Source organism: Chelonia mydas, chromosome 1 (assembly GCF_015237465.2).
Source record: "Chelonia mydas isolate rCheMyd1 chromosome 1, rCheMyd1.pri.v2, whole genome shotgun sequence".
NCBI lineage: Eukaryota > Metazoa > Chordata > Testudines > Cheloniidae > Chelonia > Chelonia mydas.
The window spans coordinates 145,480,681-145,499,303 of record NC_057849.1 but is presented as its reverse complement, the minus strand read 5'-3'; the positions used below and the strand labels follow the sequence as shown (position 1 = coordinate 145,499,303).

The 18,623-nt window shown below is 38.5% G+C and overlaps 1 protein-coding gene and 1 long non-coding RNA gene across 9 annotated transcripts in view; one reads left to right on the top strand and one right to left on the bottom strand.

Annotated features, from left to right (window-relative positions):
- The window catches only part of LOC122464046, a 33,051-nt gene extending 30,343 nt beyond the window's left edge, over positions 1-2,708 (bottom strand). The window contains exon 1 of the long non-coding RNA XR_006287890.1: positions 2,699-2,708. This is a non-coding gene — a long non-coding RNA (uncharacterized LOC122464046). The remainder of the gene's footprint in view (positions 1-2,698) is intronic.
- DMD (dystrophin) overlaps positions 1-18,623 on the top strand; it is a 1,912,888-nt gene that overhangs the window by 1,299,758 nt on the left and 594,507 nt on the right. For all 8 annotated transcript variants that reach the window (XM_043538015.1, XM_043538014.1, XM_043538013.1 and 5 more), the window contains one exon: positions 16,341-16,442. In XM_043538015.1, coding sequence (XP_043393950.1) covers positions 16,341-16,442 — 102 coding nt within the window. The remainder of the gene's footprint in view (positions 1-16,340; positions 16,443-18,623) is intronic.

Below are 18,623 nucleotides of genomic sequence, written 5' to 3'. Positions count from 1 at the left end.
GAAAAAAAAATAGACAGCCTTCTAAACTGTGATAGAGTGGTGTGGTTTTGGCCTTCTCATCAGGTGGCATAGTCTAGATTAAGTGGCTCTGATAGTCAAATCCTGTTTAAAGTATTTTAAAAATAAAATATGATAGTAATTTGCTGATGTCACTCTGGATGATGCAGACAGAAAACCTAACACAGTGGTAATTGGATTAAAGGTCAGGTCTTTAATTTCTATTGAAATATAGTCACTTTTACTGCAATCTTACCTTGCATCAATAGTTAATAATCATAAAGCTCAAAACCACCCAGTTTGGTCCCTGGACCTCAAGTCACAGCCCCCAACCATACCAAGATGGTGGAGGCTGATTGCAATTTTAAAAAGCAATGCACAACACAACAATTCCCTCATATGTTTTATTTTCCTAGGTCTGTGATTTACCCCCCCCCCCCCCCATTGAATTAACAAATTTGCTCCCTATAAAACATTTAATATCTTCACAACTTAAAAGAATCTTAGTAAAATGATGCATTTCTTTTAGATGAAGGAAATTGAAATTGCTTATTTAGGACACTGAAGAGCTAGCAGTTTAGCATACTAATGAATCTTCATATTATCTTTTTTTTATAACGTTGCATAATTAGAGACTTTTCTTACTCTATTCATGATGAACATAGATACATATAAAAAGTATTAACACTATTTTAAAAGCCAATAACATATATTCGGATACTGTTAATTATTTGACTTAACCTCACACCTGCCTTCCCCACAATTAAGCCATCAAATATAAGGTTAAGCCTTAATTTGCATTGTATAAATGTATTTGTATAGCTCTGAAATGTTGACTTCAGTTTACCTAATGCTTAGACATTGTTGCAATATGTGAGATCAACCACAGTTAGAGACTCCAGACCGTTTTATTCTTTTAGCCAGTGGCTGGGCACTTTTGCGCTGTGATATTTATTAGTACACCAGTGCTAGAGTCTAGGTGGCCCAGCACCAAACTTCGAAACACCTTATCAAAGGAGAAATGCATTATGTTAATACATTAATAACAGAGCATTGTGCCCTTTATCACAATGATCTGTATACATTTCATTCTGGGTCTTGGCAGCATGTTACTTACACAAGAGTTTTGTGGGGTTTTTTAAGTGCAAACTTAAAATAAGGTAAATGAAATATTGTAATAAAATCATGGCCTTTTCCTCAAAGATGCTCTACTCTCTAATTTCACCGGGGCCCAGCTCTCTCTCTTCTCTCCCTCCTCCCCGTATATATATGTATGTATAAAAATTATTTGAATAACTTCAAAAACTAGCTCTCTTTCTTGGATGAAGTAAAAAAAAAAAAAGGAAATTATTCTTCTCAGTGGCAGATAAATAGTGAAGTTAATTAATTATTCTCTTTAAAGTTTAGTGTGCTCTGTAATTAATGCCACAGTCCTGAGAAATAATTCATCACAGCTCTGGCTTTGACTTAGTCATAGTATCGTAGGACTGGAAGGGACCTCAAGTAGTCTTGTTATCCTGGCCCTGCACTGAAGGCAGGACTAAGTATTATCTAGACCAGTGGTTCCCAAACTTGTTCCGCTGCTTGTGCAGGGAAAGCCCCGACGGGCCGGGCCGGTTAGTTTACCTGCCACGTCCGCAGGTTTGGCTGATCACGGCTCCCTGTGGCTGCGGTTCGCTGCTCCAGGCCAATGGGAGCTGCTGGAAGTGGCGTGGGCCAAGGGATATACTGGCCACCGCTTCCAGCAGCTCCCATTGGGCTGGAGTAGTAAACCGTGGCCACTGGGAGCTGCGATCAGCCAAACCTGCAGACGTGGCAGATAAATGAACTAGCCTGGCCCGCCAGGAGCTTTCCCTGAACAAGCGGCGGAACAAGTTTGGGAACCACTGATCTAGACCATCCCCTGACAGGTGACTGTCTAACCTGCTGTTAAAACCCTCCAGTGATAGAGATTCCACAACCTCCCTGAGCAATTTATTCCAGTGTTTAACTACCCTAACAGGAAGTTTTCCCTAATGTCCAACCTAAACCTCTCTTGCTGCAATTTAAGTCCATTGCTTCTTATCCTATCTGCAGAGGTTAAGGAGAACAATTTTTCTCCCTCTTCCTTGTGACAATCTTTTATGTACTTGAAAACTGTTATCATGTCCCCCCTTAGTCCTCTCTTCCCCAGACTTAACAACCACATATTTTTCAATCTTTCCTCATAAATCATGTTTTCTAGACCTTTGATCATTTTTGTTGCTCTTCTCTCAACTTTTTCCAATTTGTCCACATCTTTCCTGAAATGTGGTGCCCAGAAGTAAACACAGTACTTCAGTTGAGGCTGCATCAGCGTGGAGTAGAGTGGAAGAATTACTACTTGTGTCTTGCTTACAACACTCCTGCTAATACCTTCCACAATGATGTTTGCTTTTTTGCAGTGTTACACTGTTGACTCTCATTTAGCTTGTGATCCTGTATGACAACCACATCCCTTCCGAAGTATTCCTTCCTAGGCAGTCATTTCCCATTTTGCATGTGTGCAATTGTTTGTGCCTTCTTAAGTGGAGTACTTTGCATTTATCCTCATTGAATGTTATCCTATTTACTTCAGACCCTTTCTCCAGTTTGTCCATATCATTTTGAATTTTAATCCTGTCCTTCAAAGCACTTACAACCCCTCCCAGCTTGATATCCTCCACAAACTTTATAAGTGAACTCTCTATGCCATTATCTAAATCATTGATGACGATATTGAACAGAACCAGACAAGGACTAATCCCTGAAGCACCTCACTTTATATGCTCTTCCAGCTTGACTCTGAACCACTGATAACTACTTTCTGGGCATGGTTTTCCAACCAGTTATGCACCTATGTTATAGTAGCTCCATCTAGGTCGTATTTCCCAACTTTGTTTATGAGATGGTCATCCAAGACGGTATCAACAGTCTTACTAAAATCAAGATATACCACATCTACCACTTCCCCCAATCCACAAGTCTTATTACCTTATCAAAGAAAGCCATGAGGTTGGTTTCATGTGATTTATTCTTGACAACTCCATGCTGACTGTTACTTATCACTTTATTATCTTCTAGGTGTTTGCAAATTAATTGCTTAATTATTTGCTCCATTATCTTTCCAAGTACAGAACTTAAGCTGACTGGTCTGTAATTCCCCAGGTTGTCCTTATTCCCCTTTTCATAGATTGACACTATATTTGCCCCTTTCCAGTTCTGTGGAATCTCTCATGTCTTCCAGGACTTTTCAAAGATAATCGCTAATAGCTCAGAGATCTCCTTTGTCATCTCCTTGAGTATTCTAGGATGTGTTTCATCAGACCCTCGTGACTTGAAGACATCTAACATGTTTAAGTAATTTTTAACTTGTTCTTTCCCTATTTTAACCTCAGATTCTACCTCATTTTCACTGGTGTTCACTATGTTAAATGTCCAATCACTACTAAACTTTTTGGTGAAAACTGAAACAAAAATATTGTTTAGCATTTCTGTGATTTGGGCACTTTCTGTTATTGTTTTTTTCCCATCATTGAGCCTACCCATCCTTGGTCTTTCTCTTGCTTCTAATGTATTTATAGAATGTTTTCTTGTTACCCTTTATGTCTCTAGCAAGTTTAATCTTGTTTTGTCTCTTGGCCTTTCTAATTTTATCCCTACATGCTTGTGTTGTTTGTTTATATTCATCGTTTGTAATTTGACCTAGTTTCCACATTTTGTAGGACTCTTTTTTTTGAGTTTCAGATCATTGAACTCAAAAAGCCATGTTAAGCCAGGTGGTCGTCTCTTACTATACTTCCTCTCTTTCCTACGCGGTGGGACAGTTTGCTCTTGTGCCCTTACTAAAGTCTCCTGGAAAAATTGCCAACTCTCTTGAATGGTTTTTCCCCTTAGATTTGCTTCCCATGGGATCTTACTTACCAACTCCCTGCATTTGCTAAAGTCTGCCTTCTTGAAATCCATTATCTTTATTGTGCTGTTTTCCCTCTTAGCATTGCTTAGAATTATGAACTCTATCATTTCATAATCACTTTCACCCAAGCTGCCTTCCACTTTTAAATTCTCAACCAGTTCCTCTCTCTTTGTCAAAATTAAATCTAGAACTGCCTCTCCTCTAGTAGCTTTCTCCACCTTCTGAAATTAAAAAAAGTCTCCAATACATTCCAAGAACTTGTTGGATAATCTGTGCCCTTCTGTGTGATTTTCCCAGTTGAGGAATGTGTATTTGAAGTTCCCTATCACCACCAAATCCTGTGCTTTGGATGATTTTGTTAGTTGTTTAAAAAAAGCCTCATCCACCTCTTCTTCCTGGGTAGGTGGTCTGTAGTAGACCCCCTACCAAGGCATTACCCTTGTTTTTATCCCTTTTATCCTTACCCAGAGACTTTCAACAAGTCAGATTGAGGTTCAGATAGAAATAGGAGACAAAGTATGTATGTATATATGTGTGTGTGTATCTATCTTTGGCAGCACCTCCTCCCTTTTCCCCCTGCTTGTCTGTCCTGAGCAACCTGTATCCTTCTATACCAATATTCCAGTCATGTACATTATCCCACCAATTATGTGGTGCCAACCATGTCAAACTTGTGTTTATTCACTAGCATTTCTAGTTCTTCCTGCTTATTCTCCATACTTCTCACATTAGTATACAGATATCTAAGGTACTGATTTGATTTCCCCTTTATGTTCTCTCGTCTCTCCCTTATCCCTGCTATAACAGCCCATGCTTCTCCCAGGCTTCATGTTTTTGACTTACCTGGGGGCTTTTGTCTCCTGCCCCCATCAAACCTAAGTTAAAGCCCTCCTCACTAAAGTTAACCAGTCTGTATCCAAAGATGCTCTTTCCCTTCCTCGTGTCTTCTTTCATTGGTAACGGATAATTCATTTAGTCAGAACACAGTAGTCAGTAGATTATGAACCTGCATCTGACTCTCTTTAGAGATAAATATATTTTTATGTATTGTTCTCTGAAAAACATTGGATTGATATGACAGGATTTGACCTTTAGAACCCTAACTAGATGAGGTCCAAGCTATGTTTCTCCCTTTGGGGTACCTGGACAGTAGATGTCATTTGAGGTGCTTGACCTAGTGGCTACCTGTACCTATAGCAACCAGGTATAAATTGGAGTGGGCTGCTGGCAGGGCATACTCAGCGAGGGATCCTTGGCTTTGGAATTGCCTTTCTTTCTTTGTCCACCAGAGATTAGGTTTTGCAGTTTTCAGGATGTGCTGCAAGACCCATTTGTCTTCCTAGGCATTCCTCAGAGGAAAGAGGGGCTATTTGGGGGAAGACTACTTGGCTGACAGGAAGGGGCTGGATTTTTCTAGGAAATCGTTGGAAGTTTGATACGTCAAGAATAACATCTTGTTCTCATAACAATAAGTGGTGGGGATAAGGCTGCATTTGTTTGTTTTGTTGTGTTTATCTGGGGAAGTACAGTAGTTACGGGGTATGTCTCTCAGCCTGGTCTTTTGGCTTCTCAGTTTTATTAATAATGGATTATTGAATGACGTTTAGAGCACTGGATTAATGCTTTATAAATATAAGTAAATAAATAGGGGTGAATTACAAAAGTGACAGGGCAATCTGATAGTATGCAACCACCCTGCTTGAAATCCTGGCCCCCACTGACTTCAATGGAGCTAGGATTTCACCCCACACATCTTATTATTTTTAAACTTTCTCCCGCTCTTGGGTCCGTGCTCTCTCCCATGCTGCAGTCTATGCATGTAATATCCTTTTATTCTTGCAGAAGCAAGTTCACCCTTTTCTCTCTCATATCTGTCTTCAAAACAGAATTTTGTGAAGGCTATGTATGTCAATCTGCCTCCTGATTATATTGATTTATTTAATAAATAATAACTCCTCCTGCTGTGCTAGGTAATGTATTCTGCCTTCATCACATGGTGGCTCAATGTGTGTTAGGTGTTTTCTGTTATAACTCTTCCATGTGCAGATCCTGCAAAGGACTCCAGGTGGAGCCTATATGGAGTCCCCTTGGGGTTACAAGCTTCAGCTCTAATTGGTAATGTGTTTGCAGCAGGAAATGTGCCTTCTTTCTGTTTTGTATAGCATAGAGAACTCTGAGCTTAATAATAGCCAGATCATAACTATGTAAAAATAAGAATGTACTAACATGCTTATTGAATGTTTAGCGATCATGTAGGGAATTCTCACACCTGCTACAGAGTTTCATATTTAATTTCCAAGTACAGACAGTATTGCATTAAGACTTCAAGGAGCAGAACACAGTAGAGGACTCTTGCAAGTTAAACTGGTCTTGCAAAGGAGAGCTTACATATAAGACATGTCAAAATCTGCAATAAAAATATGGTTATCAAGGCTATGAGAACTTTTTCTGAACCATTTAAGTCTTTACTGTGATTGCTCTTGAAAACTGGATGCTGTTTAGTGACAAGCCTTCCTCATCTTGGTTAACTTTTTTGATAATTTGCTTTCTTTTTACTTCTCAGTATGTGAAGTCTTAAAATGAGGAAGATTCTATAGGAAGTGAAACTTATGATATTTTCGGTAACGTATTGCCTTCATTTCTGATGACAGATTTGGCCTTGGGAGCAAATATGTAGCTGATTTCATCCACATGGACTCTCTAATTATGTTAGACACATCGTGACAACCCAGTTCTGAACTCAAAAGCAAGCATGCAGAATGTGTGCTCCCTATACAGAACCAAGCTGTAGAGGGCTAGAACAATGGGTATCTAGGATTTCATTGCCATTTCTCACTCCCTGGGCAATGAGGGGCCCCCAGCATTCATAGGTAGCGTTCTCGGCCAATAACGAAAATAGAGGTTGGGTTCTTCATGCCCTTTGGCTTCTTATGATGATCTGGAGTGTCTCACACAGGCTCTTCTCATCAGGAAGGATGGTGGCTGTACTGTAAGAGAACTGAAAGAAATGATGACTGTTCATAGAACCATCATTTTGTTGGTTTCAGGAACACCGCACCCCCTGGCTTGAAGTGGTTTCCATTATATACAGGGTTTACAGTTTGGTTCAATGGCTTTCAGCACCCACACTACACAGATTGTTCTAGCGCCCTTTGTAGACATGCCCTTAGCGTGTGTGCCTCCTGTCTTTCATTCTTTTCTTCCCTTCCATGTAGTCCAGCATGCTTTATATTTCCTTTTCCTTTACTATACAAGCATTGTGATGACATAATGGGAATAGGAATTTGTTTGAAAATTTCCAGAGCTCAATCAGTGTATATTACTGTTGTTTTTCTTTATTTTAATTCTTCTTTGTAGAAGTGGCAGCTTTTAAAAATCAGAATAAAAATCCTTCTTAGTAATATGAACAATATGAAAAAAGATGTAAAATACAAAGAACATTTCTTGTCATCTTACATAAATTTAAAGATGTTATAAGTGAAAATTTGGGCCTAAGTTACCTGACAGTGTTTACCAATTAAGTAAAAACTAAAAGAACACATAAAAGAACATGCAGCTGATAACATTGGATATTATTGATTCTCTTGGCAACATCTGCCATTTCTTAAAGTAATACATACACAAATTATGGGGGACAAGTTGCAGAAATATATCTTCATAATGCTCTCTCAAGTGATTTATTATAGACACTTGTTATTCAAGAAACACTTTTCTGAAAATACTATATCAAGAAAAACCAACAAAGCAGTGTAGGGCCAGTAATATAATTTTAAATTTTTTCTTTTACCTTCCTTCAAAATTCATCATTCTCCAGGCAATAAATGTCTAAAGGTAATTAATTCCATTAATAAGTTTGGGAGGAGGAGCAAGCTTTTTATATGAATGTGAACATTAAAAGGACATCAAATATCAAAAGAAAAAGGAACAACAAACCTGGAGTCAGGCAGTGTTAAATAAATAAATTACATGCTTTTAAATTCAGCTAAATAAAACAACATGATTTTGTCACTTTTGTCCAGGAAGGGAGTGGGAACTGGACATTTTCTGTGATTTATTCCACTCCTCTTCCCAAGACAAGAAACTATCTGCTCAAAACCTTCAGCACTCAATACCGTCTTGAAGTCACTAATATCTGTCATCTTCATCATCGTTGTTGTTATGGCCAAAATGCATAGAGATATTTTATAATTGGTATGAAAGTTCACTACCTGGCTGCTTCTGTATTTTATTTCCATGGCAGCTCTTATTCTTGTCCACCCCACCACACATCCTCTGTGCACATTTTACCTATCTCTAAACAATCCCTCTTGCATGTCAAAAATTGAGCCTCATGGGCCCTGTTATCTATTTATACACTGCTATAGCCATGATCTAAAATAATTTTAAGTGTCTCAGGTTTCAGGGTTGTCATATCAATTAAGCTGTCAAACCCTGCTAATTGTTACTAATTTTATAGGCTAACAGCATTTTCAAATTCTTAGCCAAAGCTTTATTTTGAGATTAGTGGGATATCCATTTCAGTAATTCAGGCTGTCGTGTCTATAACCTTTTCTAGAATCTCTAGGTACTGGAATTTCCCACAATATATGCAGTTCATAGATATAAGGAATTCATCTTCCTTGCTGTCTTTTTAGCATGGAACTTTTGTATCATGCCAAACTTTAAAAAGAAGAGGTTTCTGTGGGGTTCTGTGGATTCTTTGATGTATTTGGTAGTGGATCATTATTAAATAGCTTACCCCAATCTGCCTTATGTCCTGAAATATCAGACCTTTTCTAGTGATTTCACCAAATCCTCGCATTGCACCCTTGTGAGACACAATAGCAAAAGAAGCCTGATTTGTAAAATGAATAAGCTCATTTAGCCTCAAGGGTATTTAAAACAGAATGAAGTGAAAATTCTTTTTACTAGTCCATCATTTTTGTATTTGAAGTTGAAATTTCTCAAAAAAATCCTTGAAGTATTTCTATTTAATTCAAATACCACATGGATGTTAAATACATATATTTTAAATATATGCTTGTGCTGAGTTCAACTGCTTCTCTGAAGTGTCGGTGGGATCATTCCACACATTTAGTAGTGCTTTAGTCAATTAAAAAAACTGCTAGAGGTTTTTAATTCAATATGTAGAATAGAACAATCTGGCAGATAGCCATAATTAGCATGATGCAATGCCCAGCCTATGTTTTATCTTGTCTCATCAAAGGGAAACACAACAGCGTTAGCATAAATAAATATTTGCTACCAAAAGAGCTTAGCTTCATGATGTTTCATTAGGAATAAGTAATGCAGTCTGAGTTATCGGGAAGAAATCTTTATTGAACATGCAGTCTTATATGCGGAGAAAGGCCTGGGTTTGTCCATAGTAGCTGGCCTTTAGGATATGTCTACACTGCAGTTAAAAACCCACAGCTGGCCCGTGCCAGCTGACTCAACCTTGTGGGGCATGGGCTTTGGGGCTGTTTAATTGTAGTGTAGACGTGTGGGCTTGAGCTGGTGCCGGGGCTCTAGGATCCTGCAGGGTGGGAGGGTCCCAGAGCTTGGGCTGCAGCCTGAGCTGGAATGTCTACACCTTAGTTAAAAAGCCTCTTAGCCCAAGCCCAAGTCTCCTAGCACAGACCAGCTGCGGGTGTCTAATTGCAGTGTAGACATGTCTGCATTCCTGAACTCCAGATGTCTCATCGCACTAGATCTCTACCGAAACCTGATCCTCTTTCTACAGTTCCAATCGTCACACTACATTTGAGATTCCAGTGGTCCATCAATTAATATTACTAGTTTCATCATTTTTACTATCGTAGCCCCATTTTGCTATGTGCTAGCCAGAAACTTAATAAAAGCTGGTTGTCTTCCATGAAACATTTACAATCCAGGGCAATTTGGGATTACAAAAGACAGTCAATACAAAATTAAACTTGTGATAACCAGTGAGCTACAGTTTTAAGCCACTTCTGTAACGATATCTGTCCTAGCTATGGATGTTTGACAGACCCAATACTATTTCATGTCTAATTAAATAAAGCCTCCTGTCTTCACATCAAAATATACTTTGTAGTCCAAGTCTGAAAATTTTGTCAAAGTCTTTTAGAAAATGAAGCCCTCTAATTTACTCTGTAGTCTCAACGTTGATAGGTTTGTTTATCAATTGTCAGTGTGTATCAAGCACAGTAAAGTAGTGAACATTTCTCATCAAAATATTCTAGCTGCTGTTTCCCCTTGAAGAAAGCTTTTCTCTTTTTTTTTTAAAATGAGTCTCAGCTGCCATCCCATTAAAAGGAAACTATTTTTTTTTCTTGAAAGAATGACTGACTGGAACCTACTATACTAGCTTTCAAAATTTTATTTCTTATTTTAAAGTTACAACTCACTTTTCATTTTAACTTTGCATTCACTTTTAAAACACAGCTTTAACCATTGTTGGCCTCTCTAAATGTATGTGTAGATAATTTCCATACTGACTTCTCAACACTGGTAATTTTCATCCAAAATTTAATCCACTCTTGTTAGCATTGATTGAGTTTCACTACTCTAGTATAGACAAGACTCTGTTAGCTCTGGAACTTTTACCACCATGTTCATTCGGTCAGCAAGTTGAACTGACATGGTTCTAGAAATGCTAGAAGCTAACAGAGTCTGTTCTACTCTTGGGCTGCCATAGACTCATAGACATTAAGGTCAGAAGGGACCCTCATGATCATCTAGTCTAACATCCTGCACATTGCAGGCCACAGAACCTCACCCACCTACTCCTGAAATAGACCCCTAAGCTCTGGCTGCACTATCAAAAAGTTATGGCTTTCCCATCATCTAAATGCCCAGCTCTGCCATTGGAAGGCAGCCTGGACAATTCCCATTAGCTTCAATGGTAGAATGGAGTATACATCCAAGGGCAAAGTTTGGCCCAAGTTCTGATCTTAGTTTAAATTATGGGTTTTAATTCTATACAGACAAGATGGTAACTGCTGTCTTCATTTTGCTGTGAATTGACTAGTGGCGTCTAGGTCAGAGTTGCTACTTTTTCTTCTCCATGGGGGACTGAATGATAAAACAGAATCCTGAATGCACACTTAAGACTGTCTGCGTACATTCATTTAGTGCCACCTGTCAGACAGACCTGAACTCTTGTGCTACACAATACCATACACTTGTTCATTGACAAACAGAAGCTATCAAAGGTTTATTTCTTTCAAGCAAGGAATAAGTCAAGGAAAACTTTTCTTGAAAATATTTCATGAACGTCAAAATTTTTAAAAAATGTTTTCATCTGGCATTTGTAACAACTTAAAACAGTTCATATGACATGTTTGGCTTATGATGTTTGTAGCAGATCACAAAATAAACTGGAGGGTCAGCACAACTGTAAGGCTGTGTGCAACTTCTGAATGTCAGCCCAGAGAAGCACAAAACATTGAGAACGACATTAAGGACTTTTTTCTTTGACAGCGTTGACAAGAAAACACTGTTTTCTTTCTGTTTGTTCCAGAAAACAAAACTGGAATTATGCATCATGCTGCATTTAATACACATTTGAACAATGGAACTTAGATTTAGATCAAGATAATTGACTTTGAGATATTAGACTTAAGAATATACACTGAAAAATACTTCCAAAAGACTGGTTTCAGAGTAGCAGCCGTGTTAGTCTGTATTCGCAAAAAGAAAAGGAGTACTTGTGGCACCTTAGAGACTAACCAATTTATTTGAGCATAAGCTTTCATGAGCTACAGCTCACTTCATCGGATGCATCAAAAAGACTTCGAAAAGACTGTTAAAACAAAAGAAACTGGTAGTTTAACTTCTAAGTACGTTACATTTTGATTACCCAGCTATGGAAAATTGTAATGGTTCTCTAGTAGGCAAGAAAAAAATATTCTTTCCAATTTTTATGTAATGTAAAATATATATTACTCACCAACATGTGACAATAACAAATATTTTCTTTAAAAATTATATATGTGGTGCGAAATATGTGGCTACAACTTGTAATATTTTTATTCTAAGGCCTATTGAAGCCTTTTTTGCTGCAGAATTTGGAGTGCCATTGTTCAGTTGTTGAACTTGCTTTTCCTTTTTTGAATTTTACAAATTCAAATAAGCTATGTAAGGCATATTTAATGTGTATACATTGTAAACTAAATCTCATCAGTTGTACCCTGAAGATAGCAAATATGGAATGGCCCATCTCTATCACCCTTGCACATCTTGAATAATAACTTAACTTCATTAATAGTCCTATTTATTTCTATGGGACTCCTTGTGTAGACCTCAGCATGAACATCTCTAGCAGAATATGGCCCAAAGTATTAATTCTCCTTATTATAAATTTCACATATTAATTGAGGTTAGTGTTTTGATTAAGTTGTGGAAAAGCTGGCACGTTTCATTTTGTCTGGAGAGTGCTGGGAAGGGTGATGGTGGAGTACACAAAATAATTCCAGTGGTCTTTCTACTGCATAGGCTTACTCCATCCTTTTTTTTGTATAGCTCTTTCTAGTTTAGATAAGTCTTCATCTATTATGGGAGTTAGAGATCTACCTTGGTCTCAGATCTCCATAGTAAATTATAACCTCCACTTGCTGCTGGTGGCACAGAATGCCGTTTGACATTCAATATTCATGAATACTGGATATTCATATAAACTCACAAATTAACTTTATAAAGTATATAAAACAGTAACGATAAGACAAAAGAATACATGCCAGACAAAATATTAGCGATGAATCACTTACTTTAAAAACAGTTCCTTAATTCATTAAAATGTACAATATCTATAATTTCTTTAATATAACATGAAGACATGGTTCTCCTTATTTTACATGTCCTTTGTTCCTCATTTCTCTGTGGAATAGGGAAATATTAGACTATCTTGTGGCAAAAAAGGAAAGGAAATCTGACTCTGATGGAGAACTTGAACTAAAGGTGAAGGAAATAATTCATAGAAGGAAGAGTGGAAGAAGGCAAAAATAAATCTGCAGTGATTATAGTGCTGAGGAGTAAGACTCCGTATTGAATCACAGAAATGTAAGACTGGAAGGGACATCAGTAGGTCATCTCGTCCAGTTCCCTGCACCCATGGGAGGACTAAGTATTATTTAGACCATCCCTGACAGGTGTTTGTCCAACCTGCTCTTAAAAATCTCCAATGATGGAGATTCCACAACCTCCATAGGCAATTTATTCCAGAGTTTAACCACCCTGACAGTTAAGAAGTTTTTCCTAATGTGCCCTTGCTCCAATTTAAGCCCATTGCTTCTTGTCATATCCTCGAGGTTAAGGAGAACAATGTTTCTCCCTCCTCCTTGTAACAATCTTTTATATACTTGATAATTGCTATGTCCCCTCTATTTTCTTTTCTCCAGACTAAACAAACCCATTTTTTTTCACTCTTCCCTCATAGGTCATGTTTTCTAGACCTTTAATCATTTTTGTTGCTCTCCTGTGGACTTTCTCCAATTTGTCCACATCTTTCCTGAAATGTGATGGCCAGAACTAGACACAATACTCCAGCTGAGGCCTAATCAGCGCGAGTAGAACAAAATAATTACTACTTGTGTCCTGCTTATGTAAGCAGAGTCAGGATGAGCTCTACCCTGACAGCTGGTGGTGAGTTGTGGCAAGTTGTGGAAAAGAACTTCAGGGGCTGATCTCATTTGCATAGGCACACCCACACCGCCCAGATGAACACTTTGGCTGCTGTAGGAGCCCCAGTTTCTCTGTTATTGGGGCAGGAAGAATAAACTGTTGTTATCCTGATTATGTGACTCAAGGACAGTGGAACTGTACTTGACCTTTTGTTATGATGGAGGGACTCACCATCAACTAAGCAGCACTCGCTAGGCAAGGGTCATGGGTTCCAAAACCCAGTGAATGGAGAGAGGCTGGGGCTAGGTATTAATACTTGTTGGTATGAGCCCCTGGTAGGGGCTCTACATGCTAATTGCACCTTCTCCTCTCTCCACAGTGGAATATCAGAGCTAGTTTTGATTCCACTAGGAGTCTAGTTACAGGCTGCTGAGCTCAATTCACTTTGGGCCAGTGGTGTACCAGCACTGAGGCTCCCCTACTACAAGCTGAAATCACTAGAGAGCTAAAATTACTAAGAGCTGAAATCACTGAGCATTGTGTTAAGTAGTGGATGGGAGCCTGAAGATATATTGTGGAGCAGTTCGTGGGATGGCTGGTGGAGCGGAGCGGCTGGCAGAGCAGAGCAATTTGTGGGGCGGCTGGTGGAATGGAGCCCCACGGAGAGGTTGGGCAGTCAGCGTCGGACCATGTAAGGTACCCCTTAACCCCCCCATTTCCACCCAGGTTGGGAGGTAAAACTCTGCAGATAAACTTTTGAACTCTGGGGCTGTGCTGACCAGGGACCGAGACCTTTGAGTTGTTGGACTTTTGGGACTTTGGGTGACTTTTGGGTTGCTGGACTGAAGGACCAAAGGGAAAGGACACAGCCCAGTTTGCTTGGGGTGGGTTTTGGCTCATGGGTTGTGTTATGAATCCTGTTGGTGGTGTTTCCCCAAGATATGTCACATTGTTTCTCTTTGTTATTAAAAGGCTTTTGCTACACTCAGACTCTGTGCTTGCGAGAGGGGAAGTATTGCCTCTTAGAGGCGCCCAGCGGGGGTGGTATATATTTGTCCCAGGTCACTGGGTGGGACCTCAAACAGCTTTTGCATTGTGTTATTGGAACGGAACCCCTAGATACTGAACCCAGCCATTGTTGCTGCCAACTCTGATGGGCAGAAGGGTTACACTTACAACACTCCTCCTAATGCATCCTAGAATGATGTTAACTTTTTTGCAACAGTGTTACACTGTTGATTTATATTTAGCTTGTGATTTACTACACCCCCAGATCCTTTTCTGCAGTATTCCTTCCTCGGCAGTCATTTCCTATTTTGTATGTTTGCAATTGATTGATCCTTCATAAGTGGAATACTTTTCATTTGTTTTTATTGAATTTCATCCTATTTGCTTCAGACCATTCTTCATCTGGAATGGAGATGTGTAACAGGACTCAGTGAAATGCAAACATATTTAAAATATCCCTGCAAGAAACTTGATAGCTTTTAGCAGTCTTTATTTTGGGCTGATAAACAACATAAGGAAATATAAGTAAGAGAAGGCAGTGGACTTTTGGACATCCATCAAGGGTAACTTTCTTGTACTGCTCAGAATATTTTGCATGTAGATTTTCAGGCAAGAATTGTGGACAACTTTTCTATTGACAGTTGGAAATTGAGAAGTGAAATGGTCCTTTGTTGTGGTTTAGAATGACATTGATTTAAACAAGAGAAATGCAGAGCACAGGAAAAAAAAGTAGCATTTTTCAGATTTTCATCAATGACATGATGTGCTTAAGCCCTTAGACTGAAGCTATTGGGATACTATTTTGTGGCTTGTCATACTAATGGTAACTCGGATTGCGGGTAGAAAATAAGATTGAGAGTGGGTGCACAGCTAGTAGGATTGTGTGAAGGAGATAGCTCATTTGAAAAGCTGCTAGGTTCAGATGAAACTACAAAATGGAGAAAAAACTAAGAACTCATTCAGATTCCTCAGATAATATTGCAGTGTTGTGTTCCATTCATTATCCTTTAAAAATAGTAATAATAATATTAATCAAAACAGAACAGGATACATGGTATGTTCCTTCTTCCCCCTTTTTTGTGCTGATGTCTTTTTTTTCTAAATTAGCTACATGCCGTGTTCCCCCTGTTGCATGATTTTGAAATCAGCGGTTATACAGTACCAGCCTGGGCTGTAAGTGTCTCTGGGTTGGATGTGTTCAACACTTGAATGGGAAGTTTCAAGGAGATTTTTAAAAAATGCAAGAGGAAATGGTTTTGCTAATTCAATCAGTGTCATTCTTCCTTCTCAATAATAATAAATGTCTTAGCATAGCTTTAGTAGTTACTGTGCTGCTAGTGTGTAGTTTGTAACATTAGTTTGGACTCATCATGCTGAAAGTTTCATTATAAAATGTGATTAGTGTTGTCTTAGTTACCCAACAGCATTCAACATGGTCACATGAATAAGATGTCCACTACCACACGGGCAAGATCTCCTCAACAGCACTAACTTCTACTATCAGCTTCTTTTTTTTTAAATGTAAAGTAAGGCAACAAGACTGAGTTGTTCATATTAGATTTCAAATGCCTGTTCTTTCTAGTGTGAATTTGTGCTGGTTTCTGTAATTCCATTTTATTGAGACCTTCATGGATGAAGGGATATATCACTGTTTATTTTACTACTTTTATTCTATGCTATTCCTGTTTTATTTTTCAGTGACCCTCTTTGTCCTGACACCATGCACAAACAGAAAGGAATCTATCGGGGGTGTGTACAGCCTCCTGTGGAGCTTTAAGACTTTGTGGTTTTATTCTTGAAAGTAAAGCTAATTTCACACTATTTCACTCCCCCCCTCCAGGAAACTGAAGCAGCAGTTCAAGCTAAACAGCCGGATGTGGAAGGGGTTTTGTCTAAAGGGCATCATTTATATAAGGAAAAACCAGCCACTCATCCAGTAAAGGTAATGAGGCAACTTTTAGTAATATCCATTACCACATAATGGGTTCTGTTCCCCCTGTTGTAGGCTTGTCCTTGATGTCGTCTATTTAAAATCAGTGAAAAAACTTGGAAAATAATATTGGCTTTGTTATGCAACAGCACAAGCAGAAATAACATTATGCTTACAGCCAGAATTACCTATGCATTGTGATACTAAGTATTCCTTTCTGCACTGGTGTTCACCCACCTAGTCAAAAAAGTAGTTCACCTTAAAAACATAACACTACAGTATGCACTTACCTCACCATTAACATAAGACCATTCTATTCCAAATGAGGCTTACAGACCTTCTGTGGAAAAAAAGTTTTTATTTTTTGTAGACGGAAGCAAGAGGCAGGCCAGAGAGAATCCCGTCTTCTAGATTTTTCCTACAATAAGGGGAGGAGGATGAGGCCAACTGAAACAACTCCTCTTCTCTTGGCCTCTGGCAAAGCGCAGGCAGAATTGCCTTTGAAATATCATGTGTTTTGCACTTGTTTGGAGGAGAGGGTATTTTGTTAGGAAAGGCTGACTGCTGTCCTGTGGGAGCTCATTCTCAAATTGCTTTTCTCAGTGTTGGTATCAGATTAAAGATGATATCAATAGGGTACTGATGCACAAGGATAATTGTCTCTACCAACTGGATAGAGCAGGCCACCAGCATCCTCCCCATGACAGTCCAGCTATCTTTGGATTGGAAGATCGAAGGGGGATGGAAGCCACCACTCAAACATTGTCATACAGAGCCATAAAGCACAATCTTGTGACACAAGCTATTCCATATGTGTTGTATGACTTATATTTTTGTATCTGACAACAAATTATCAGTGGACACTATGATTAAATGTTCTTAAGAGCATCTAACAGGGCTTAATGGTCAGTCCAAATTTCTACGGTAATTGTCCCTTGTAGGGCTGAGAGATAGCAAGACTCATTCTCGTATATAAAGCTTCTTCAAAACAGCACAGATCAATAATGTTATTATACCAAAACTGTTTGTTTGTCCTTGCAAACAAAGTTATTGTGACTTATATTCTTCCCTTTTTGTTCTGCAGCTTGTGCTTGCTTCCTGTGAAATATATTTGCAGTTTATTTTCCTACCACTTATAAAATCTTCCTTAAGTCACTTTTAAATTTTATCTTTACCTCCACTTTAAAAATGAATATATATTTATTTAATAATATTTTTGTTTATTTTCTTTTCTTTTTTCTCCAAAGAAACCTTTGAGAACTGCTTTCTTTGTTGGTATTCCAGCTTTTAATAAAACAATCAATATTCTTTAATAGTTAAATTGGAGACCTTTAGAAAATACCCCAAAAGGTGAATTCAAGTTGATTTTAAGCTAGTGCCCTGATGATAGTGTGCAGCCACAAAGCTTTAGACTGTTGTTCAATTTTCTTGGCTTCAGAGGGGAGCTATTATTATTGGGAGTAAGCACATGTCACCTCTGCACAGAGTGGATGATGGAACAAAGGTCTCACTGTGATCATTGCATTTACACATTTAGCCTGACTGCAGTTATAATCTTAGAAGACCTTACGTCACATCTCAATGAGTAAGGTGTGAGCACCACTAGCAATAGACTACAAATGTGTGCTGCTGTAGCTTTTAGTCTGTGTTAGTTTGTGAAACAAATATTTGGTATGTCCAAGAAGCATGTTTAGTCTATCCATTTTATTTAGAGATGGCCAAACTGATTCCAGTAGTAGAATTCCTAGAGATATTTTTTTTTTAATGGAATGAAATTACTTCTTATTAGATGTGGTGAATGCCAGGTGCTGTTGTGTAATTGAAAACAATAGTGTCTCTTAAGCAGTCATTTTGAGGATGACATTATACAATGTGCCTGTGCGGAATACTTGCAAGTTAATAACTATTTGTGGAGTGTAGGGAATTTCACTTCTGATCCACCTCTAATTGCATTTCACTTTTTTCATTACACTGCCATTCAGTTAATTGACCAACCTGTGAAGTTAATTTCTGTCTCAGTGACTATCTGGTATACAGTGAGTAATAGAAATGTGAACATATAATGTCAGCATGTGAAATTGCTTTTTTGATGTAGTTTTCCTAGGCTTTCACCCATTTATATTGAGTGGCCTCTTTGTGGTGGTTCTTACTGAGTAAATTCCAGTACCAATCACTGTTTGTAAGTCCCAAGAA